We start from the raw sequence: 25,769 nt of genomic DNA, 5'->3' as shown, positions 1-25,769 counted from the left end.
TGTTTTTAACCCCTACAACACAAAATGTTGCAAAACAGCGTAGAAAAGAAGTTGTTTTGTTCAGCAGATAATATTTTATTTCAGTAGAACATACAGTAGTGGAAACAAGATGCTTAACAATCTTCAGTTTCAAGATAATCCAAAATTCTGTAAACAGTTGAAGTGTGAGTCACACTTTTTCAAAATTCTACTTCTTGTACTGTTAAGAAGTTAAATGCAAACATTGGAAGTATCTTTTAACTTAATCAATGCAAAGAAAAAGCTTTTTTTTTTACCTTTTGGGGCTTCTAGGCCATCAGACTGAATACGGTACTGAAAGAAGAAGGGAAGTTGTAATAATTCATAATAGAAAAGATTCTCTTCAGTAAGAATATGTGAAGGAACTGCCTCTAGGGGATTGTTTCAGATGGGATATTTTTTATTTTACCCTTGTAATTCTGGGAAGTAAAATAATGCTTCAAAAAGTACTGAATGGCTGTGCTCTTTACTTTAACTATAAATGCATCCAGTCATTTAAAAAGTAATTAAAATGTAGATATCATGACACGTATTAATACTGATAATTTTCTATCTGACCATCTCCCTTGTAGATAGAAACACACCTTAAGACTGGAATTTGTTGAAGTCTGCAAGCTGTGTGAGCTACTTTTGGTAGCTTGTTAAGAAAAGTGAGGAAAAGAGCAGCAGCGAGATGCTGGGATACTCAGTCCAGTCTTTTCAGTATAAAAAGGGGGAAACTGCTACCAGTTAAAGCTGGGGAGACTCACTTGGGAAAAACAAAACCAGGAAACAAAAGAAACCTCTCCTTTTTATTTTTTTCTTCACCACCATTCTGGTTCTGCCTGAATTAGAATCTTAAAGATTATCTAGTCCCAGCTTCTCCCTGCCATGGGCAGGGACACCTCCCAGTAGACCAGATCAAGGCCTTGTCCAACCTGGCAACTCTATTAGAACTATAATTACAATTTCACTATTGCCTTTACATGAGTGAAATAGTCTAAATTTATAACAGGAATATAATTTTCAGTTGTCTGCCTTTGACAAATATAGTTAACGGACCTAATTATGAAATTTTAATGTTTTTCTTAGGCTATTAATCCTTAAAGCTTTTTAAGAGGTGATGCAGGCTAAATAGAGCCAGTGAGAAATTTTGAGGAGAAAATACACTTCTTAATGAGGAAACCAATTAACTCTTTAAAAAATCAGCTGGTGAAATGGGAACTTAAAAAAAGAAAAAGCAAAAAGAAAATACACACACACACACACACACACACACACACACACTTCCCTATAAATAGATGATTTGGAAACAATCTGCTTATCTGCTTTCAGGGTGAGATGTTTCAAATGACAATTCATTTTTTCCCCCACACCGTTGGCTTCTGGAAGAAATAAGCCCCAAACAACTAATTTCTCATTCTGATCTAGGATGAATTGTCAACATGTCAGGTACTACTGTGACATGGTAAAATGCCAGTTCTACCTGCAAACAGACACATGGCTCCCTCTTCTTCCCGCAGTAGTTCACATGAGCCCTGATGTCACACCTTCCTCATGGCTGTAAAGCAGCAAGCCCACGGATGTGAAGCTAACAGTGCCAAAGTCACCGTGAGGATTCAAAATGTAATTACGTGTGTGAATTTAGTCTTGTTGACTGTGTAGTCACTGAAGCATCAGAAGAGTCTGTACAAAGCACAGGCTTCGTAATCTTTGGGGTGACTTCATGCATTGGCCACATCTCTACCCAAATGAATGATGGACTGTATGTTTTCTGGCTGCCTTTACCTCTTTTGGATCTTCTTTGTCTGTAGTTGTACCAAACCTGATGAATCATTTCTTTGAAAGGTCGTGTAGTCAAAGTGTAGAGAAGAGGATTCAAAGCACTATTTATTGGCAGTATAAAAATCACCACCCAAGAAGTTATGGTACCTTAGGGAGGGAAAAAGAAAGGCAGCTGTAAAGTGCATTCCAGTGTTTGCATTCTTTAGTCAGCATAATCACTTAGTGCCAATGCAGCACAGCTTCCTGGTGAGAGGGGAAGGTCATGTGTTCTTAGGCTGGGTTCCTGGCACAATAGGTGCTTTTCTTTTTCTTCTTTCTGCTACACTTGCACTGCTTCTTATCTCCCTCTGTTTCCAGTACTCCCTGCAAAAGCTGACATTTATTATTATCCCTGTCATTCCATTTATCCCTCTTTTCTATGCCATAGCTTCCTGTTTGTCCTGGCAGACTTGTTGTTCTGGCTGAGTCCCTTTTTCTTTCCCCAAAACCTTTTGTCTCTGCTTTGCTCCTTATCTCTGTTCTCCATCCTCTTCCCAGGACTGATGATGTGCAGTCCTGATGATGCTCCTAATGTTCTGTCCTCCTGCAAAACTATCCTCCACTCCCCGTATCTCCTCAGAGCCTGGTTTTCTCTTCTACATCAGGATTTCTCCATTCCTCCCCCTGAAAAAAAGAGTATTGTATACATCCTCCTAATTTCCTTCTTTTCCTGTCGGTAAGAATTTCTGTGTTCATTGTCTGCCTATGTCAGTCTGTTCATTTTTGCAGCATCCCTTTCTCATCCTTTACTGTTTGGGAGATAAGTTACCTGAGGGACAGGTGGAGAAGAGACAGGATTAAAGGGCTGAAAGATGTCAGTGGATGCCCTCCACTGCGTTGTTTGAATTATTAAACTGTTACAAAACTGTTCAAAGAGGCACAAAGCGCTTAATGACTCTCTCCTTCAGGTACGCCCCTCCATGCCCCTCTCTAGTTTTACAACTTTATCGCAGTATGAAGACATTCCTGTTGGTGTCCATCACATTGGCTACAGTTTTGGAATTAAGCAGGTTCTTAGTTCTAAAACTGTCCCAATGTATCACCGACAAAAAGCAAATGCTATCAAACGAAGTTTACAATTTGTATCACTTTGGACAGCTGGCTGTCATGTCTTTAGTTTCGTGAAATGAGTAATTACTGTTTAATCTGGTTCATCTATCACAGAACATTATTTGCTGAACCCAAGATTACCTTGTGATTCAGCAAGATTTCTTTAAGGTTTCTTGACTTACAGTACACCTGCTTCTACTTTTCACAATATTTTCCTTCAAATATCATAAGTGGTTTGACTGTTTCTTGAGGAAGAGTTTTAAAAGATTTAAAACAACAGAATATTTTACATAATCAGCATAACTTCCAGACATTTGAGATGCAAATCTAAACTTTGAAAATCTCAACTGCCAACCCTCCTGGTCAGCGCATGAGGCAAAATCGTCTGAGCTAAAATATTTTCTTGCCAATGAATCTGAATCTGCTGTTGCTGATTGTTCAATTCATGCTCACATGTCCTTTCTAACAGGGTTTACAAGCCCCGCATGAAGAGGCTTTTTTTCTGGCATCTACTGGTATTGCAAAGAGAAGGAAAAAATTAAGGTGCAATTTTAGTCTTTTAGGTTACATTATTTTTACATAGGGATATATTCACAGCATGTAGAAGATAAACAGAGCTTTAAATAATTTAATGAGTTGAACTGTAAATACCAGCTAGTAAAATAAAGTTGTTTCAGAATAAGTTACATTATTAAATCAAGATAGACAACACTATATTGTCCTGAGAAATTTAGGCAATAGAACTAGCAAAAGTCCTGAGAAATGCTGATGCAACTCAGCCTTGATTTTCAAATATATTTTGTACACTTTATAGATATTATAGGCAGACAGACTTGAATTATTTGAATTTTGCAGTTCTTTATGTACAGTAAATTCACGAATACAAGCTGCACTGAGTATAAGCCGCATCTCCGGGTGTTGGCAAATATTTCGGTTTTTGTCCATAGATAAGCCGCACACGAATATAAGCCGCTCTGTCGCTCGCAGCGAGGACCCGCGTGCAATTAGTAACAGAACCGCGGGAGGGCAGGGTTTACTGGCTGAGCTAAGGCTGTGCAGGCTCGGCCCGCTAGGGGCCGCTGACGGGGCCAGGTGGCCCAGCCCGGTGCTGCCGCTCGGGGCCGGCCGCCGCTGCCCCTGGGCTCGGTCACCCCGGGTCAGCGCTGCCCCGCGGTGGCAGGCAGGGACGGAGCTTCCCCCGCTCCTACGGCAGCGGCGGCGGGCGGGGACGGAGCTTTCCCGCGCCCGTGGCGCCAGCGGCGGGCACGGACAAAGCACCCCGCCTCCTCCCCGGGCCGCGGCAATGGCGGCGCGCACTTCCCCCCCCATCCCCGGGCCGCGGCAATGGCTGCGCAGGGCTCCCGTCGGCTCCCGGAGCCGCGGCAATGGCGGCGCCCCCCCCCACGTCGGCTCCCCGGGCCGCGGCAATGGCGGCGCGGCCCCCCCGAGCCGTGGCAATGGCGGGGCCCCCCCCGTCGGCTCCCGGGCCCCCCCCCCCCCCCCCCCCCCCCGCGGCAATGGCGGCGCCCCCCCCCCGTCGGCTCCCGGGGCCGCGGCAATGGCGGCGCCCCCCCCCCGTCGGCTCCCCGGGCCGCGGCAATGGCGGCCCCCCCCCCCGTCGGCTCCCGGGCCGCGGCAATGGCGGCGCCCCCCCCCCCGTCTGCTCCCCGGGCCACGGCAATGGCGGCGCCCCCCCCCCCTCCCCTGGGCTGCAGCAGAGGAGGAAAGAGAGCTCTCCCGCCTCTCTCCCTGCCCCCCGTGCTGCCTGCAGGGAGCCAGGGCAACACAGTAACACTGTAACAATTGCGAAATGCCGGCTTTTACTGGCCGGTGCTTGGCTCGGCACTCTGGCTGGCACGTCTGGGGTTGTAAATGTCAGAAAATTATTAATATATTAGCCGCACCCGACTATTAGCCGCACTTCCGGGTTTCCACCAAAATTTTTGTCAAATTGCTGCGGCTTGTATTCGTGAAATTACTGTAAGTTCTTTATGTAACTCAAACTCAATCTTTCATGATTATAGTAATATAGTTAAATAGCAAAACTATATAGTTCATTATATTGTGTATACATGTATATAGATATAGGACATGTAGTTAATTGCAGCAATATAGTTCATTTCATTAAATTATTTTCTTCTGAAGTAGAAGAAACACTTCATTCATGTACTGTTGAAACAACCTCATAAAAGAAAGGACATACCTGGTATTTCTACTCGAAGTAAAGAAAGGAGTTTCAAAATAAAAATAGGTATCCAACACAGTGCATCAGTAAATACAATGAAGAAAAAACGTTTTGCAAGGATCATCTCTTTTTTAATATGATTCCGAATTTCAGTAGCCATAATAGCTGTCTGGTGAACACTGTAAAACATACTCCCATAGGAAAACACGATGATGATAAAAGCTGCCAAGTTTACACCTGTTTAAAAGTTAAAATTAATTATACCTTAAAATCATAATGGCAATTCTACATCACCTATTTGCAGTCTGGGTAATAAAGAAAAATATTTCATCCAAACTGCTAGTCCCATGGAATTAAGTGGCCAGAAAATGTCTTTACCTGAAGACTGAATTTTTGTTGCTACTCAGGTATTCATTTTATTCACTGATAACTGGCAAATGACTGCCATCTAATTAAAATTAAATAGTTCTTCTCTGGCCTCACCATTGCTCTATTTCCCTAACATAGTTTATTAATTCAAGAACACAATGGCCAATATTTTATTTCTACTTTCTTAGTCCTTCATGCATTTTAAGGTAAGTAGGTACACATCTAATAAAGTAAAGCATTTTTTTTGGAAATAATCTTTAAATTCTTGCTGGAGCGTCTAAATCCAAGGAGGTGTGAACATCACAGCTATTTTATTTGTTTGAAAACCTGGTTGCTTTGCAGCTCTAGTAATACAAAAAGAAGAAATGCAACTTACCTAAGAAAATCACAACAGAGTAAATCTGACTTCCTGAACTTTCTGATTGTTCTGAGTGAAGAGGAAAACACACGCCATTGGTGCCATAGTAGTTCCTGAAAAATTCCTTATTGCTCAGTGGGATAAAAGCAACAGCAAACCCGATTATCCAGATAAGAACCAAAATGGAAATTGTCCTGCATTTTCTGGGCTTCAAACACCTAAAAGGATAAACTATGCAGATGTATTTTTCCAAAGTCAGATAAGTCAACAGTAAGACTGACACCTCTGTAGACAGAATAGCCAGCGATCCAACCAATTGACAGTGAATACTGTCCATCCACAACTGAGCGTGCTTGTTGTATTCTCCACGATATTTAAGATCAAAAGCTCCAATCACAAATAAATATATTCCCATCAGACAGTCAGCACCTGTGGGTACAGTGCTTAACATCATTATATACACATCTGAATTTCCCATTCTCTCTGTATATGTATATTGGAAAACAGATACACACAGACACACACACACAGAGATGTATCTATCTATCTATATCTATATCTATATCTATATCTATATCTATATCTATATCTATATCTATATCTATATCTATATATATCTATATCTATATCTATATCTATATCTATATATATCTATATCTATATCATCTATATCTATATCTATCTACATATATCTATATATCTATATATCTATATATCTATATCTTTATCTATATCTATATCTATCTATCTATTCTATCTATATATATATAAAAGTATCTACTTACAAGTTAGCTAATACATAGATATCAAATCAATATATCAATATTACAGCTGGAATACTATAATGAATTAAAATCAATGCAGTATAATTTTATATTAATTTTTCCTTTTTTTATTTTCCTTTTCATTTGGACAGACAGTCCACGTTTCATACTTGTTTCCATTTTTTAAAGCTCTGGTAAGATTGGTTTGAAAACAGAAAAATACACAGCTTTATTTAAAGAAATATTCTTGCAACCCTTTTTTATTAGGTCTTATTTCTTTATTTATTTTGATATTAACATTTGCCTTAAGATAGTTTTCTTGGAGTAGGCCATCTCTGCTGCATTGGAAGTTTATTTTTTCCACCTTATGCTAGTCCAGAACTCATGTGCATAGTCTTCTAAGACTAGTAAGGGGACATGACCTGTCGACACAGAACTAAAGGGTTCTTGGGTATTTTGCTCAAAATTTTGTATAGTATTCAGATTGTTTCTATGGGAAAAACAAAGTTTCAAACTCACTGACATGCTGTATTTAGAAATGTTTCAATAATTTTATAAAATGTTGACAACTGCCTTTCAAAATACATCTAATTGCGCTTGTACAATCTTTATAGACTCTCCTATATTGAGAGACTCAGGACTATAGGGATTGTACTGCCATACAGTTCTTCCATAAACTTGTCTTGCTTTCAGGACTAAAATGAAAAAAACCCCACCCCAATTCTTAATATTGGGGAGCTAGTATAGATTATATTTGCAAAAACAATCTCTTGTTTGTGCAAAGAATAATTACAATTACAATAATTACATGCAGAATTCTCTACTTACTGAGAAATGCATAGTAAAATATAGGTTTGTGGGTATTTTAAATATGGGAATTTAATTTCTTCTTGCTGAAGAAAGTGGGAATTTGACAGAATCCCAACGGCATGAAAATAAAACGTGAAATCTTTGGAATGTCCCAGCTGCCAACGGCAGCATTTAATGCAACCTCCCGGCATATAAGCAACAGCATTTTGTGTTTTCATTCACAACATCACTAAAGTAGTGATGCTGGAAATATGTCACTATAATAACAATATAATAACAAATATTATACACACTATGAGCAGACTGAAAAGATATTCTAGATATACTCACAGCAGAGAGATACTATGGAGATGGCATGCAGCTTGTTCTCTGATCTGATGTAAGGCCTCATGCAGATAACAAAAATGTTTCCAAAGCAGGTAATGGCAGATACAACCCAGACAAATACTCTCTGTATGATGCTAGCTAAAAGGTTCTCAAGGGAGGAAATCCCATCCGTGTTGGGTTTGCAGCTGCGCACATGAGGAGCATACCCACAGTACTGGAATTTCTTAAAGTATCTGGTTGTGAGAAACAGATGAGAGATTATTCTAGATCTGTTGTCAGAATATCAAAACTATCTAGTAACTATTCAGAAATCATATTCTGAGAGAAGAAAAATAAAATAAATCAAGAATTGTCAAAATTCAGCAACTGTTTACATACTGCTTTTCATACACCTTTGTTTTCAATTATCCAGTATTCCATAATTTTAAAATTCAGGCCAAAGAAAGAAAACTTTCTAAAATAATCTACTTACATGTGGGAAAGGTTTCTCAGGGGTCTGAACATTCTCCTCTGGATGTTTGCAATTTCAATGCCTTCCAAGCTGCTGTAAAAATATTTTTCTCAGTAAAAGGCCATAGAAACTCAGTAGTAAAAAAACAAATTTTATGAGCATTTAGTTGTGATTTTATGATTATAGGAAACTAGAGAAGAACTTTAATTACATCTAATCAAGTCTCAACCCTTTGAAACTTGACCAAAAAGTCTGCATAAAATCTGAAGTGGAACAAAAAGGAATTGAAAATAATTTTAATAAACTCACTGTTCTTCCAGATTCATAAAGAGAATTCTTAGTACTGCTCTCAGTCATGAGAATTCATGAATGTCTGATTAATATGTCACCCTTTCAAAGTACTATTCTACTGATGTTCTTTCATCATCTCTAGGGAAATAATAACTTGTTCTAGTAGCAACTTGCACATATCTTCTCTCTTTTATCCCAGGGAGTGCTTTACTGGACAGACAAACCAACCCAAGAACTCAGTCTTCATTATGTCAAAAGCAGCAGGAAGCTGGGGCACAGAACACAGCATGAACGAAAAAATGCTGGCTTTTTTGATGACACACAGGTGGGATTCCTTTTTATACGTATATATGTACACATACACACACACACATATACATATATGAATGCAGCAATATCTTTTCCCCTGCAGTGCTAGATCAATAAAGTTTAACTCTGTAAGAAGTTATTTTATAACTTCAGGTTCTGTATTTTTCCAGTCCATCCCATTCTCTGGTTAGATGTGCAACTGGTCAGGAGTCTTTGGTTCTCCTTGTGGGGAGGCTTATTTGGATTCATTGTTCAAAGATTTGAATGTAATATTCCTGTGAGTTCTGAACATATTTAGGCAAAATTGGAGCAAAGTACAGACTTAGTGGTTAGTTGATATGGGTTGGTGGGCAGTTTTGCTGGCAGACATGAGAAAGCCCCAACATGGAAGTGTGCTACTTTTATCTAAGTGCTGCAATGTATCCTAGGGAGTGTTTTCTCCAATTATTTTTACTATTTCAAACAGATGAAGAGTGAACTGGTCTTCTACAAACTGCTAAAATACAGTTGCCTATTGATCTATCTGAAGATTTAACTACAGTAATTTCACAATTATAAGCCACACCATTTTGACTAAAATTTTGCTCCCACCCCAGAAATGCGGCTTACACTCAGGAGCGGCTAATATACGAAAAAAGTTCTGAAATTTCCCAACCCGGAAGTGGAAGCCGAGGTGCCGAGCCGAGCACCTGTCAGTAAAACCCGGGATTGCGCGATTGTTACAAATTGGGTACTCTGTTGCGTGGCGGGTAGAGGCGGGCTCTGTGCTGGCAGCACGGGGAGGGAGGCAGGGGGCTCCCTCCTGCCGGCCCCTCAGCGGGGGCTCCATGCCTCCCTCCTGCCATGGGTGAAAGCGGGCTCCGTGCCTCCCTCCCCCTCCCGCCACAGAGCAGTGCCGGGCCAGGGTGAGCGATCCCGCAATTCTGTTACTAATTTGTTACTTTGTTGCACACAGGTCCTCCCTGTGAACGAAAATACGGCTTATATTCCGGTACGGCTTATACGTGAGCAAAGACCTAAACATTGCCGACACCCGGATCTGCGGCCTATAATCAGGTGCGGCTTGTAATCGTGAAATTGCTGTAGTTTTTTTTCACTAAAAAATGTGGAAGCCCATGATCACTGAGTTTTATGAGTTCTTTGGTGTTAAATAACAGATAAAAGAATAAAATCATGCTGTAGCCTAGCTGTTAAGGAAGTAATTGGTTATTATTTTCTGTGCCCAGCTGCTTATTTTCATGATACTGGTACAGGTTTAGTATTTTCAGTTCACTAGCCATTTACCAAATTTAGTTGAACTTGGCCAGGGGATTCCTGTCACTGTGAGGAAGCTGGTCTGATAAACAAAGGTATGTGTACTGCTGGCTGCAGCTCACACATAATCATATCAGGTCGAATCATGAACTCCTACTGCATATGTGTCCAAGAAAACATCTGGTTTTTAATCCCCACAACCATCTTTAGTAGGGCAATAGGGCAAGTGGTAATAGTTTTAAACTAAAAAAATGCTTGATTTAGACTAGGTAAAAGGAATAAATTTTTTATGAATAGGTGGTGAAACACTGGAATAGGTGGTCTAAAGAGGTGGTAGATATTTCATCCCTGGGAACATTCTTGGTCAGACTGGACAGAGCTCTGAGCAACCTGATCTAGTTGAAGATGTCCCTGCTCATTGCAGGGGAGTTGAACTAGAGGACTTTTAAGGGTCACTTGCAAAACAAATTATTCTATGATTTTGAAGGGATGCCTGACAAGAACCAGTGCTGTGCTATGCTCCAAGCTGATAAATTCCGAAGTGATCTGTGAAGATATACTTAAATCTACTGCAGATTTGCAAGATTGTTGCTGCACTGTCTCAGAGTTTTAGGAGGAGCTCTACTAGCAGAAATCAATTTATAGCTGCTGTGTTAGTGCACCTGCGAAAACTTCCCCTAAACTCTTCATGGGCAATTTCTTACAAAACATGTTCTGGATCATGTCCTACTGAGGAAGATGCCCATTATCACAAAGAAAATAAAGCTAAAACAGAAAAACTTGATACTTACAGGGATTTGAGTTTAATTAGAAAATCAAACTGGTCTATTTGTATTTTCTTGATGGGGTTGTAAGAAAGGTTCCTGTAAATACAACAAAAGAATCTTTGGCTACATTCCTTACAACTTGCTGTAAAAATGAGGTCAATCTACTTTAACAGTTAAATCCTGATATCATGTTAAGTGTTCCCATGAAATTATTAATTTCTCATGCACATAACTCATCTTGTACGTGCTAACAAGTTCTAGAAAAAGGCAGAATTTGAACATGCTGTCTTTTGAGACATGAAAATGCACACTTTTACAAAATTATTCTGGACAAAATGCTATATAGAATTGCTTTTGGTGTGTTTTTTGGCAGAGCATAAATGATGCATACAAACAGAAGTACTCTTCTCTTTCCCAACACATATGACTGAAAGCATCATATCAAATGAGGAATATACTGTTATGTGTAATAATAAACAAGAATCCTTACAGTTGTGAAAGCTCCTTTAGTTCCTTAAATATATATGGAGGAAGTGATTCAATCTTGTTGCTAGCCAAATCTCTGCAGAAACACACAGGTTGTGGTAAGTTCTTACTACACATTGTAATTTTACTACGTAGTTCTGCAGTTTCAATATGCACAATTTTATTTACCAAATAGGATATTATTTATTCTATTGGTTATCAAAAATCTGGACTATAAAAGAATGATGTTAAAACAAGGCAGGAAGCTAGATCTATCAGGTCTTGTCTGAACCAAGGAGATCTTTGTCTCATTAGTTCAGACATATCATTAGATGCATAATTTATTGTTATTTTATTTCCATCAAAAAGAAAGTAAAATACCATTAATTTGGCTTGTAGAAGCTTACAAGTTAATTAAACATATTTTTTCATTATGGGAATTCTTCCACATGGGCTAAACAGCACATCTTTACTTTTCTTTTTAATCTCTACCTTTCACCTTACTTTCACTGTGCAGGAGTCCTAATAACAGAAGAAAAAAGATCTCAGTCCAACCAAAACTGTCAAACTGGTCTAAAAGATACTGAAGGCACACATGCACCTAGATTGTAGTGATAAAAAAATAATTAATATTATTCTATTCAGGGAACATAATGTGAGAAAAGCCTCAATATTGATTGATACAGATGATGTATTTTATTGATTATTTCTTTCCTGTTCGATATATATTTTCAAAAAATAGCCTAAGGAAGGATACCATCTCCAGAGCATGTTATATGAAATGGAATGGAATTTATGATGAATGATATTTCTAATATAAACCACAAAAATGTGCAACTTGTACAAATAAGAGAGGAAATCTACTCACAATTCATCTAACATTTGGAGAGAAGAAAAGCTGTTTTCATTTAGGGAGCTAATTTTATTTCGTCTCATCACCCTGAAAGAATAAAAAACTTACGTTGCTTCTTCTTGGTGTCTATTTGATTTTGAAGATAAGGTTTTATAAACTTTAAAAATTCTCTGTTCTCTGCATCTTCAAATATTTGCTCAATTCAGTTAACAAGATAATTGCATCTAAAGTTTACCATTTTATAATTTGGTAAATAACTTTTTATGCCTATGCATCCCATACAGGTATGCACTTCTGCATATATCTATGCACACACACACTCATGGAAGACTGGTGTAAATTGACTCAGGGCAGGAGGAAGATTAAGTGGGCTGGAAGGCTTGTGACCTAATCATGTCTTAGACACAGGTACATGGTTGTGCAACTTTTCATTCACCCTTATTTCATCTGCCACTGAGCTTATTCCTTAAATGAACTACTTAGATTTAAAAATTGACGAGAAATCCAAGAACATGGGTACTGCAGAGATGTTGAAAATTGACAGTGACACACATCATGGAGCCTACTGATCTACCAAAAGGTAGAAGACATGTTCTGAAGATGATTACATCATCACTGAAGAAACTTTGGAGAAAATTCTAAAACTGATGAGCCAGCCAACCCTCCAACCAATCAAAATAAACAACAAGGTATGTATCTTGTATGTTTGCTGGTTCTCATTATGCAATCTTTGACTCAAATAAAAAGTTTATAATGAAAATTTCTAAATCTTAGTATCAGCCACAGTCTCTTCAGTGAAGTTTACATATTTCAATGCTGAATTTTGCTGTAAAATACAAACAGTAGATATTCTTTGTGGTGCTCACTTCAAAACAAACATTTTAATTTAACATACTCAAGAGATAAATTACCATAGTACTCAGGAAACTCTTATATTAGCTATAATGAATCACTTGACTGTTCAGTATAAGCACATCTCACTTTGGCTAGCTAGCATATCCAATTACTTACAGTACAGTTAGAGTGCTGCAGGAGATGAAAGTGACATTTTTCACATGGTGGATATGGTTGCCTTCAAGGTCTCTGTGATATAAAAGGACGCCATCAATCATTGAAAATAAACTCAGGCACTTATTCTAAGGTAATTGAAGAAAAATACTACCAGAACTTGACCACACAGAAGAGAGTGAGAGGCAGACATGTAATAAATACTTCTGCACACTTAACTGATGAGTTCAGGCCATCAGCCCTGCAGTGACCCAGCAGGCACTCTGCAAGATCCAGCATCCCATTAGGAAATGTGGTATGGAAGTGCCACGAAAAGGCAATGAAAGAATATTTTTCCAGTGAAATAAGGTAGACTTACAGCCATTTTAATCTTGGCATATATTGGCACAGAGGTTTATCAGGTAAACGAGCAAGAGAATTATTCATCATCTCTCTAAAAAAAAAAGGAATAATACATCTGGTTATATTTGCACAGTTACATTATAGAAAAAAATCATGTCTCTTATGTACTTCCAAAAAAAGAAATCATTCCAATCTTGAATAGTTTTGAGAGTAGTATTATTTTCTCCAACTTGCATATATTTTCCCTGTGGCATTCTGTACAGCAATATTTTAGCCTTAGCTTGCTAATGAGCAGATAAAGGAAAACTGTTCACTCCATTTCACAGCTATTAAAATGAAGTTTAGCAATCCAATACAAATCTACTATTCAGTCAGAACATGTAACTTTTGCGGGTGATGGAGGAAGTGGGATGTGGAGGGAGGTTTCCCTCTGGGATGCAGGGAAAGATGGTCCCTCATCTTTTAGGCTGGAGAGGGCAGTGGGAGATCATGGACAGGGTACTGGGGAGGTGAGTCAGGCTGCCACCAGGGGCCAGGACTATGGGATCTCTCCTGTCCTACCACAGCTCTGGAGGACACCTGGAACCCAGTGCTGCAGGTGCCTCAACCCTGCTCTCTCAGTGACACCGGTTATCATTTTCCCCATCCTTCCTCCTCTACTTTTCCAGACACTGCATGCCCACTGCTGCCAAAAACCTCCTATTCTAGCACATTTTGCCTGGGGTAAGGGAAAGCTGCAGGTGCATTGCCAGCACTCTGGGGTGAGCAAGCACAGTTGGTGTAAAAAGGTTTTTATATGTGCATGCCCTTCCTATTCTGTTCTTTTAAATAACACCTTTTTAATCTTGTTTCATACTTACAGAAGAATAAGGGATTTGAGTCCATAGAATGTTAACTGATAGATCCGATTTATCCTGTTGTTTTCAATTATCCTATAAATTACAGCAAAATATGTAAATATGTATCAGATTGATGATTGACTTCATTCTTAAATTGAAGAGATAATAAAAGTTAACAAGCTTTGTAGTGAATTCTTTCAAGTCTAGTCAAACTACTTAAAAAAATTAACACACTTGACATGTTAAGATATTAATTGAATTAAGTTTCTTTCAGAAAAAAATAATTTAAAAAAAGTAACTTAGAAAAAATAATTTCTTCCAACTTAGAAAAAGGGTTTTCCTTAGAGGCTTTTAAATCCTTTGATCAAGACATTTTGAATGGATTCTCTGTAAAAACAAAGTAACACAATCTGACAGTATTCTGTGGCAATCCAACAGTCCCAAACTTGCAGAAGAGTGTAAGAAATATTATTTGCCTATTTTTAGTAACTTAGTCAAAATGTCTCTGAAAAGCAGTAATAAACCAATATTTCAGGTTATGACAGTAATTTTGTTTGGATCTTTTAAACAATATTTACAGGAAAAGACCTGTCTAAAAAACAACCGTCTACTGTTTTATTGTGCCTTGGTTATTTAATATATTAATTTGTAACAAGAAATTGCTAATAAACATTGTTTACTATTGTTATAAGTCATCAATCCTTGAAGCTATTAAGGCTCAAGAACTATTCTCTGCTCTCACCAAAGCCAATTGCATTTTTACCTTGAACAGTATAACAGGAGTTCCTTAGTTATTAACTAGTGTAAAATAATGCTGTGCACAAAATGAAAGCAATAAAAATATTTATATTAATTAATTAATTATTGAGCAAATAAATATACAAATAAGAAAACAACATACAGCCATTCAAGTCTGTGGAGGTCTGCAAAGACAAAAGGCTCCAAATTTGTTATCTTGTTGTTGCTCAGGTATCTAAAACAAGACGAACCAAAGTTGAATGAATGGAATGATTATTTATAAGCAGCAGACACATGAAAATGAGCTTTAAGATTTTTTTCCTTGATGATTTACCAGAATACTCCTATTTTGTTATTTTTTTTTACCATGGTAATTTTCATACCATTGTTTGAGAGCAAGGCAGGACTCTAATGAGAATTTTAAGAGCAATTATGTACAGCACTTTGTTGTATCTATAAGAAAGCACAGCCAGCTAAATATTTTCACTGTGTCATATTTTAGACCCTTTCCAGTTTAATTCTGTGGAGTGATTTGTTCCATAGAAATTCCCAGGATCCCATTCAGTCTTTGTTAACGATATTAGTCATAAATGTAGATACCAGAATAATGGAAAAAGAAAGGCTGAAAATGAATGCGGAGGGATACTATAAATGATCTGGGGTGATAATAACAGCAGCTGTAATAACAGATAATCAACCAGCTTTGTGTGATGGAAAGAGTAAGAAGTACAACTTTTTAAAACTGTCCTTTTAAATTCACTGCAGTAAAAATTCTGAACCAAACAGTGCAATTATGTTTTGTCTTTTTCACTATTTCCATTAAAAGTTAGAAATGCCCTTCAAAAAGTTGCTGCAAAATAAAGAAAAAAATGTTCCTTTCATCATCTATATTGGTTACTTTGAATTGCACTTGTAAACCAAAATGCCGTGTTAAAGAATTTTCATTCATTACAAGCTTTCACTTTCATTTTACTCCTTCATTCTCTTTGACTTTCTGCAGGGTAACTACCATACTGTCTCTCTTCCATTCTGAGGATTTGGGGAATAGGATTGAAGTATGGATCCAGCTTGTCTTTTCAAAGTACTGTCCTGCCAGGTAAATTTGCACAGAAACCTCTTAATCTGCCTTTGTTTCCTCATTTCAATCATTGAATTAAAGTTTTGGATCACTTTGGAAGTTCCTAATATGGAATGAAATAGAGAGAGACTCTTGGAGCTCTGCCCGCAGCTTTTTACTTCAGTATTCTAAAAGCAATACTTACAGTTTTGTCAAGTTGTATAAACCTTTGAAAGCACGTTCAGATATGGTTCTGATTTTATTGTTCTGAAGATACCTAGGAAGATACAAACCCAAAACAATTTTTTCTCTAAGCAAGCAAAGTTAAAGCAAACAGAAGTAGCCAATCAAAATCTATCAGCTAAACTGAATGCACATTTGATACTTTAAAAGAAGCTGTTATACTTTTTATACCTTGAATTTGACAATAGCCATTTCATAGCTATAGCTGCAAAGATTGCAAGGTTTTTTTAAAAGAAATTCACACAAAGAGCAGAATTACGAAAATCATTCCAACGGATGTTAGCTTTGCCAAAGATGAACAGCAGACTGGTGGTTTGCAACCTCCTTGATTAGGTCCTAATCTTGTAGTGATTAGGACCTAATGTGACCTGATCTCTGTGTTTACCTAGATCTCTGCTACAACCAAAATTTTGCAAAGCAAATGTAAAATTAAAATAATTTTTTTGGTGGTATCAGAAAATTCCCAAAATACTGCATTTTTAAGATAATATCTTTAAAAATATACAGCAAGTCTTACTAATCTTCTGTAAACTAAAGATATTACTTTTTAAAATTCTGGATTTCTTTATCCACTATCCACTTTGATGAAGTAATGAGTTAAAAGTATCAACTGCAAATGCCAATTATTTTTCAAATAATTCTAAGACATTATAACATTATTCTATTAATAATATTTAAACATAAGTCCTTTAAATCAAATTCCAGCTAATGAAGCATCTAGATGCATTCCTGCTAGAAAGCAGTAAGAAATCAGGTGTCGTCTTTTACAAAATGGGTTTCTACTAAACACTGCTAAAGACCTTTTGGAAAATGTGAAATTATCTATCAGAAGGGTGTGAAGTTGATATTAGAAACAAATGTTTTCTACAGCTAGGTATGGATTTATTTCTTTCGATGGAAACTTATCTTTTAGGAATTTAAGGGACATAATGGGACTTAAATTTCAGAACACAAGATGGTGCTGCAGTGCAACACAGTTCCCATGAAAGAACACTGAATAGGTCACAGAAGCCCTACTCTAGACTCCCGCATTTATTTTTTATTTCACTATTTCTATATAAAGAAAACTTGCACGAATTTTGAACACCATGTATGTTACACACTGGAAAATATAACACAGCATTGTATTGCTGTAATAATTTGACTTATTGGGCATTATCAGATCAGAACCAGACATAATTAGGAGTAAAACTATATGCCGTGGGAATGAGCTTCCCATGATAATGAGAAGTTTGAGATTTCAAACTTTTTTTTTTCCAGAATAAATTAACTTACTTTAATTCATTTTGGTATATTAATGTTTATTATAAATGCAACATCCTTCAGACAAAATTAAAATTTAGTATTTTTCTGGATTAAACCATTAAATGTGCAGAATAAATATATAAATATGAACCATTAAATGTGAAGAAATTATGTTTTTTGCAAAAAAGATGTCACATCAAGGTACTTGAACCAAACACCAAAGGGTGAGACAAACCAGACTTTTGTTACTTAAATGTTAAGCTCTCTGTGTGTACATACAGGGGAAGGAAAGAATGAATATTTAAGGCACTAGATAGGTATTTTATCCCTTACAGATTTTTAAGATCTTGGTATTTCTTGAAAACATCAGCAGAAAGTTTCCTTAGAAGATTCCTCTGAAGAGACCTGTAGGAATGAATGCATACAGTAAAACTACTGTCCCAAGTTCTTAGTGCTTTTGCTATTTAATAAGGGCAGGTCTCACACTGCTAAATAACAAAAGCAACATGAAACCATCTGAACATGCTACTTCTGTTTTTCTGTATGTTTGTATCAATTTAAACAGTAAGAAAAGTACATTATAATAATAAAAAATAAATAATCCGTGTTCCCAGGAAAAACGGACAAAATATTAATTGAATCTAAGAATTAAAAAGATTTGAATATAAACTACAGATTTATTTCAAACCTCAAATGTATATAGAGTGTGTTTCCCAGTTCATGTGTCCCTATGTCCCATCTCCATCGGAGACATTCAAGTGTCCTTTAAAGAACAAAATTCCTTCTGGACATGGTTTGATTAGAAGAGAATTTAGCCTCAAAGACAGCTGAACCAACTGACTACTGTTTCTACAGCTTGAACTGGGTCAGGATTTTTGAACTCTTTTTTGGCCCTGAGCCAGAAGACAGTTTTAATAGATGTTTGACATTCCCCATAAGTTTTTGTTATGAAGTTTTGCAGTATTTGAACATGGACCCGACAAGGAGAACTTTAGCCATGTGTGAGCACTGATTGGTACCAAAAGGAAAGATCCATGACCCATATCTATGGGAGAGATCCTCAGGTAAGGACTCCCTGCTCACCGCACCTAAAACTGACTTTCAAACACCAATGTGGAAATCAAGTGCAGATCACCATATTCTGGTCTCTGAAAAAAAGTTTGGCTTACACATACATATCTGTGCAATGACTCAACCCACATTAAATCCTTTCAAATAACAGCATATTCAGAGATATCAAAGGAGAACTAAACAGATTAGGTCCAGCAGGGTGTTCCACCAAGTTCAAGGTTATTGACTTCATAGACAGGAACACAGACTAGGAATATTGGAAGGATCAAAGAGTAAGAAATAGGTTCTAAGCACTCTGTCTTAAAAGGAAGCATTTCTTTTGTAGATTTCCTTAGATATACTGAAACTGTTTGTAGCTCAAATCACTGTTGCAAACATGAAATGACCAGTTCACAGAACTTTTTGGTTTCTTAGTTTCTTCTCTCCCCTTTTATGTAAGGAAAATCTGGACTTAAAATATTAAAGTACTTGTCAACAGAGACACACATTACTTTCCAAGCATCAGCTGATCATAATTCTAAGGCTGTAATTGTGAAAAAGTTGCAGGATTGACAGTCAAACCTGAACAGAGCAAGAGACCAGGTTACTTCTCTACTTACATCATGGTTATGTTTGAAGAGACTGATGGGACAGCACGTAATTTGGCAGCATCACAGAAGACCTCCAGCCCTTGGCAGGTACACCCTTCTGGCACATCACCAGCCACTCCAGGAGAACAAGAATATGGGCAAAAAATGGGATGTGTGGTGTGATGAGACACGGAGAAAAGAAATATGGTATAAAAGAACGATGAGCACAAAGACAGACATAGCAGGATCTTTTAAACACAATTAAGGCACATGTTTTTACAAATCAGATTTAGACCTGGGAGGAATCTAATAGTAAACATAGAGGGACACAAAAAATTATGTTACCTCTATGAAAGAGCTTATAAAAGCTCTTGAACTTTAGGCATGATATATAGGAATCTGGATTTTTGCGACATTTCTTTACATTATTCAGCACTCTTCTTGCTAGAAGGAGCACAATTCTGCGGGTGAAAATGGGTCCAAAATGGTGTCTTTGCTCATCATAGTAGACAGCAGAATCAAAAAGTCTGTACAAAGACCTGAATAAGTGGAGGGGGTTTGCAAATTTCATTTGATGTACAAAGAAGTGAACTTGGAGCAATGTTGCCTACTTTCACTCTGAAATATAATCCAATTCTATGGTCTCTCCAGCAGTATCAGCATATTTAGATAAACATTTATATTGCCTTCCTAACTGGCATATGCTAATTAAAATATGTTTGACACTTCTCTTTCCGAAAATATATCAACCTTAATGGAACTGAAATTAGCTTCAAATTAGCATTCATTCATTTGAGATATTAATTATGTTTTACTATATATGAAACAGCATTAGTTTTCCTGCTAAGCATATATTTGCTCTGCATTTCTTTCCAGGAATCATTCATAATAATCACTCAAATAATATCTGTAATTACTTACAGCACTCAGGTGTCTTTGTCTGAAATGCAAGAGATTTCAGTTTATTGTATCTGTCCTTTGTATAATGTTTATCAAATTGCAGAGACCATCCGTTGTTGTCCTCTAACAAAAAGAAATAAAACAAAACAACATAAACAAACCACAAATAGAAGATATTCAAATAAAAATGAAAGGCAGAAATGTCTTCACTTAATTTAGTTGCATCAATTTTTGTCTAATTAATACAGGTCTTTATCCCAGAGTGTTTCATACACCATTAGATAACCTTATCTTTAAACAGCTGCTTAATCATACATACACATCTACAAACAATATGAGCTGCATAGAACTAACAGCTTATTATACCTTCAATAACAACATTTGCTGTGGCAGTCATGCTGAAAAAGTATAGTTGTGACTTCAGAAATTTTTACTTATGTAAGAGCCTAAAAATGAGATGGAACCATATTTTCATACTTCCTTAAACATGCAGGTTTGCCACTTTGTCCAGGAAAGTTGAAATTATTACTGTGACTCTGACTAGTTTGCACAGACGGATGTCTTGCACTATGACAGCCTATAATTTCTTTCCTGAAAATCTATATGAAGGACAAAGGAACACTGCTTTTCAGTAGAAGAAGGCATTAGGTGCAACCTATTCAAGTCAGAGTGTTCATGTTAAGCTTATACTGGATCTGAATAGTTTATGGCTATAAGAGCAAAATTTGAGAGCAAACCTTTTAGTTCCTTTCAAAGAATGGACATTTCAAGATAAAGTGGTGCTAGAAATAATTACAGATCTGTTAGTTTTTCATTTCTTGGAAATCTCTTGTATATCTGAGACCTGTAAATTGACTGATCAGGTAGCCACTAACAGGCTGGAAAGGGAAAGGAAACTTGCCTTTTAAAGCTTTGATTGGATTTTAGTTTTATTAATTTGAGTCTGTCTTCTCTTCAGCTTTTAAAGTATTTCTTTTAATAAACTTGTCGCAGTAGCAGAAATGCTTCTTGGGACGGCACTCACTAACTCATAAGTCAAAGCATCCATGATGGTTAAAAGCAGTACACTTTAAGGATACCTGCTGCAAAACAACATTTCTATGAAAACTCTCAGGTTGGCTCTGCTTTTCTAGTAATTACAGTAATAGAATCACCTTTATGATGTACAGGCAATAGTCTTTACCCCTGCAATTTCACAGGGTAATGGTTTAGTTATACTTAAATACAATTCCTCATGGACATTTCTCTTTAAATCTTTATATTTAACTAAACATTATTACTATATACATTGGCTTCAACATAGGCAGGGAGAAATAAAAAAGTATTTACAGTAATTATAAGCCGCACCATTTTGACTAAAATTTTGGTCCGAACCCAAAGTGCGGCTTATAATCAGGTGCGGCTTATATATGGACAAAGAATGAAAAGTTGCTGTTTTAGTTTGGAGGACAGGTGTCTGCTGAGAAAGGCAGGAGCTTCTCTTTGAAATGGAGAATGTAAACCCCCTCCCTCCAAATTAGTATAATTTTGAAATCAAGGGGCTTTCAGGCAAAGATATGGGAATTAGGAATAACAGTTCTTTTCTAGGGAAATTAAAATAGAAATACAACACTACAAAGAAACAAACTCCAAACCCTGACAAAGTCAGAGTACAACCTGACACCCCCTGTTGATGAAGCTGTTTTTGAGAGATGCTTGCCTCTTTGCTGTCTACCTGAAAAGATGTGTTATATGTAGCAATTAATGATATTTTGAAAGATAAAGTAACTTCAGGTAAACTATCCTTCATTTAGTTATTTTTTGTTATGCATAAATTGAAAAGATGAAAGATTCAAAGCAAACATAAGTACCTGTCTTCAGGAATTGCTCCAGTGAAGGAAAAGACAGACTTGATAAGACATTTAAGAACATTTTAATAACTTTTTTAAGAGCGCCTTGCATGTTCTGATCCATTAGCAGTTTGCCATTCTAGATCATTAAGCTAATATTCAGAAGCAGCCTAATGTGTTTTGGACAAAATTAAAGGTATCGGCAAACCTTCTCACATTGGTTTCAAATGCTCCAAAGAAGCTCAGTTTTAGGACTGCCTGCAGCAAGGAATCTGTAATTGATGAAGTGATGAGAACATATTCTTTGTCAAGTGGCAAGTGCCTTAAAAGCCTACTGCCCTGTGGATAGGACCATAATGAGGTTTTCTCTATCACTATTCCTGAATATTTAACTGGAGCACATCCATTGACTTTCATTTGTATGACTGGACTCAGCAATATGTGGGAATTCAACATATATGGAGAAGGCAAGATTTTTAAACAGAAACTTGGAAAGATGGTTTTAAAATTAGATTATTCTTGAAGTAGTAATTATTCCAAATGAATGCTTTGCAGTCAGGAATATAGTATGAAAATACTCTTGGATTTTCTAATCCATAACTATGTCCACAGAAAGTTTTGGACAACTAACCACTTGTTTGTAGATTTGAATATACAGTTAAGAGCCATAAACTCTAATCCTCCTGTAAGCCAGTGAACATATAAAACATAATTTTTCTGCATTTCCCTGGTTCTGACACTAAGGAGTGAATATATGAGACTTTATTCCATGTGTTTGTATTTTTAAAATGCTTTGTCATGTAACACAGCATGTTACAAGAGGTGACCATCAGTCTTTCCACAAAAGTATTTTTTGGTACAAGGAAAACCCATGTCCTTCCAAATTCCTCCCAAATTTTGCCCTAAAACAGGACACCTCCAGAAAAGAAGCATTTCTTTTAAAAATATTTACAGATGAAGGAATATAATTGCCCTTTCCCACAGTCTTAAGGCATCCTGATACAGCCTCATAACTTACAGCAAGACCAAAACCACAAAGAGATTTTAGAAAACTGAGGACTGCAGTGCCTGGAGCATTCAAAACTGGGAGGCAATTTCACTCTCTGTTTAAAGAGGTGGATACCTTATCAATCAATTAAAAGACAATTTACCCCACAACAATGTGCATGTCACTGCACATATACTGTGTCCTGTACCTGCTGGTTATTGAAATCACATGCAGCTTGTCTGCTTATATGTGACAATGCAGTCATAGTAAACCAGACAGGAAACAAATCAATTTGCATAAGGTTTACAGTTCTCTGGATAAACTAGATTACATACTGAGAGAAGTTTATTTTTGGTTTCAAAGTAATTTAATTAATCTACTACTACTTTTCAGAAAACAGGCAGGTTCAAATTTCCAAAAGATAAACTTCTTCCTAATGTTGCATCTTTATTCCTGTGAAACATGTGCATAGAGTTTTCTAGTTTTATAACAATACTCTTAATCTATACACATTATTCGCATTTTCTATTTGGTTTTTCTTGAAGTACATTCAATTTTTAAAGTCAAAACAATCCAATAGCATGAATACAACCTTTTGTTGCTTGAAAGTTCCTTTGGCAGTAAGCCACTATATTGGAGACCAGGAGAGAAGTAATTCTAGTGAAATGCAAGTTCCCCTTAGTTACAAACAATATTTGAAAATCACAGTAGCAAAATTGATTAAAAGCCCTCAAAATTTCAGCACAACTATTCCATGTGCTGATATCTGCGTATCAGAGTAAACATTATTTCAGTGCCGTATACTGTGGATTGATGGCAGTGACAATAAAATTTGGCCATATAGGAAAAATTTCATGTAGAGCTAGAAAATCCTGTTTTTTCCCCGGCATTTGGCACATTTTGAGTATACCATTGATAGTAAAATATTTACTTTATGCTTTGCTAACAGAATTTGCTGTCTAAGGCTCAAAAATGAGTAGCACTTCATGCACTCAAATCTTGTATTTTAAGTGTGATGGGAAAAATGTCATGCCTGGAAAACAAGACCAACTATAACATTATTAATTAATCATATTAATTTGAAATATAAAAAACATCAAGTTTTTCTGCAATGTGCTGAGACAAAAATGAAATTTCTCATCCCTTATGAGAAATCTAGAAATCTTGTAATATTAAAACATATATCTTTTGTATAGATGTTTTGAAATACCCCATAGAAATTTAGATGTCTGCTATGGAAATCTAGATGATGGTTTAATGAACCTACAGAACCGCAATAATTCTGTGTGCGATTGTAAGCCTTCAAAGAAACATATACAAAAACAGCATTACATTATAAACCTGGTACTACATTTATCCTGTTGAATTTTTATTGGCCCCTTTTAAAAAAAGCACTGGCCAGTTATAACTTATTTAGTAAGGTAAGCCAGTCACCTGGTAGCAGATGAGGTCTGTGTTTTTAGAGGCAAATAGGTGCAAGACTTCAAACAGCCACTCCCTGCCCCATTTCTTTAGGAAACTTCTGTGTGTGATGAATGTCTATAGGTGAATTTACAGCTGGAGAGTTGAATGCTGTCCTTTGTTCAGAGAACTCTTAGGGCTGAGAGCAACACAATAGTAAATACACTTAGCCAGAGAAAAACTCCTCTGGAGTCAGAAACAAATTAAATCTGAATGCCTGTTCTTGCTTCACTAGACTGGAAAAATGTGGCTGTGACACTGTGATTAAAAAACAAATGCAGACACACTGCAACCATTGCCTAGCTGCCAAAAAAAAGTTTTAGAGAACTATCAGCAAAATTGTCCAGAAACCAAATTTTTAAACTCTGAGGAAACCTGTGCTCTCAAAATACCACAGGCTACATTGTTCCTTTAACTGCTATACATAATTAAAGATACTGTTTACAAAAAAAGATAGAATTAAACACTAGCACATTTTTTCTTCCATTCTCCCTTTTATTATTATTTTATGTATGTAAAGAGTTGTTAAATCTGTAACAATAGTTGCTGGACTTTAATGTCCCATTCATGGCAAAAGAATCTGGTTTGCAGAAGTGCAAGGGATTAGGGCCAGTGCGTGTGATTTTTGTTTTGAAATTAAAAAGAATTTTGGTGATTGCATTTTTTACAATTCTTATGTTAAAATGCTTTTATTCTAACTAGGACTTATACTTGTATTACTTGCGCCTAAACACTTCCTCTGGAGATTTATTAGCATAAAATGAAGGGCCTATATTAACAAGTTCTGAGAAGGAGTTTTAAGAGTTATTTAGTAGTGTGATATGACAGTAACACTAATTTTAAGGAAAGACTAAACTGTCCTTCCTCAATCAATTAAGTTTGAGATAAAAAGGATTGAGGCATTTATTTATTAAATGTATGTATCAAAGACTGCACAGGAAGAGACTGTATATCTGATGTTTCTGTGACAGGTTGCACAAGCTGGATTTCTCCATTTAAAGGAAAAAAAAAACCCTAGCACAGTGCTTCCAGTCTTTTCCAGATCTATCGAGGAAGGCTGGTACATGAGTAGCAAACATTGGGTTTTTGAAACATAAGAGCTTTGTATTAGTTTCCTAACTTAGGTAAGTTATGATTCTTTGCTCAATGAGAGCAGTGGAAGTCTCTGTTGATTCTAGTGGGCTCAGTCCAGTTCAGTTTCCACTGGGCTTGGCTTTGCCAGGTGGTGTGACTGAAGATATACATCAGTCATACTGTTCGTGTTTTAAGTTACAACAGAACACAGCAAATCCAATAACTGTATAGATTTTGACTACATGTTTGTGTGCTATCAAACCCCACTGGAAGTTAGAAAAAATTTTAAATCTGAAAGCAGGATTATTTATAAAGAAATGAGTGTATCTCT

General features: G+C 36.8%; 1 protein-coding gene across 5 annotated transcripts in view; it reads right to left on the bottom strand.

Moving 5' to 3' along the window:
* Positions 1-65: 65 nt before the first annotated feature.
* RXFP1 (relaxin family peptide receptor 1) overlaps positions 66-25,769 on the bottom strand; it is a 57,037-nt gene continuing 31,333 nt past the window's right edge. For 3 of the 5 annotated variants that reach the window (XM_033060755.2, XM_033060752.2, XM_033060756.2), the window contains 16 exons: positions 20,108-20,209; positions 19,217-19,322; positions 17,880-17,951; positions 16,264-16,335; positions 15,165-15,236; positions 14,285-14,356; positions 13,441-13,515; positions 13,086-13,157; positions 12,090-12,161; positions 11,247-11,318; positions 10,781-10,852; positions 8,157-8,228; positions 7,688-7,917; positions 5,802-6,212; positions 5,075-5,293; positions 67-1,929 (listed from right to left, as the gene is read on the bottom strand). In XM_033060755.2, coding sequence (XP_032916646.1) covers positions 1,628-1,929; positions 5,075-5,293; positions 5,802-6,212; positions 7,688-7,917; positions 8,157-8,228; positions 10,781-10,852; positions 11,247-11,318; positions 12,090-12,161; positions 13,086-13,157; positions 13,441-13,515; positions 14,285-14,356; positions 15,165-15,236; positions 16,264-16,335; positions 17,880-17,951; positions 19,217-19,322; positions 20,108-20,209 — 2,093 coding nt within the window. In that variant the 3' untranslated portion in view covers positions 67-1,627. Of the gene's footprint in view, positions 1,930-5,074; positions 5,294-5,801; positions 6,213-7,687; positions 7,918-8,156; positions 8,229-10,780; positions 10,853-11,246; positions 11,319-12,089; positions 12,162-13,085; positions 13,158-13,440; positions 13,516-14,284; positions 14,357-15,164; positions 15,237-16,263; positions 16,336-17,879; positions 17,952-19,216; positions 19,323-20,107; positions 20,210-25,769 lie in introns of all 5 variants that reach the window. The other 2 variants (XM_033060753.2, XM_033060754.2) reach the window with 2 other exon arrangements.

The sequence above is a fragment of the Catharus ustulatus genome, chromosome 5 (genome assembly GCF_009819885.2).
Source record: "Catharus ustulatus isolate bCatUst1 chromosome 5, bCatUst1.pri.v2, whole genome shotgun sequence".
In the NCBI taxonomy this organism is placed as follows: domain Eukaryota; kingdom Metazoa; phylum Chordata; class Aves; order Passeriformes; family Turdidae; genus Catharus; species Catharus ustulatus.
Note: the sequence above shows the minus strand (reverse complement) of the source record. Positions and strands in the feature narration are given on the sequence as shown.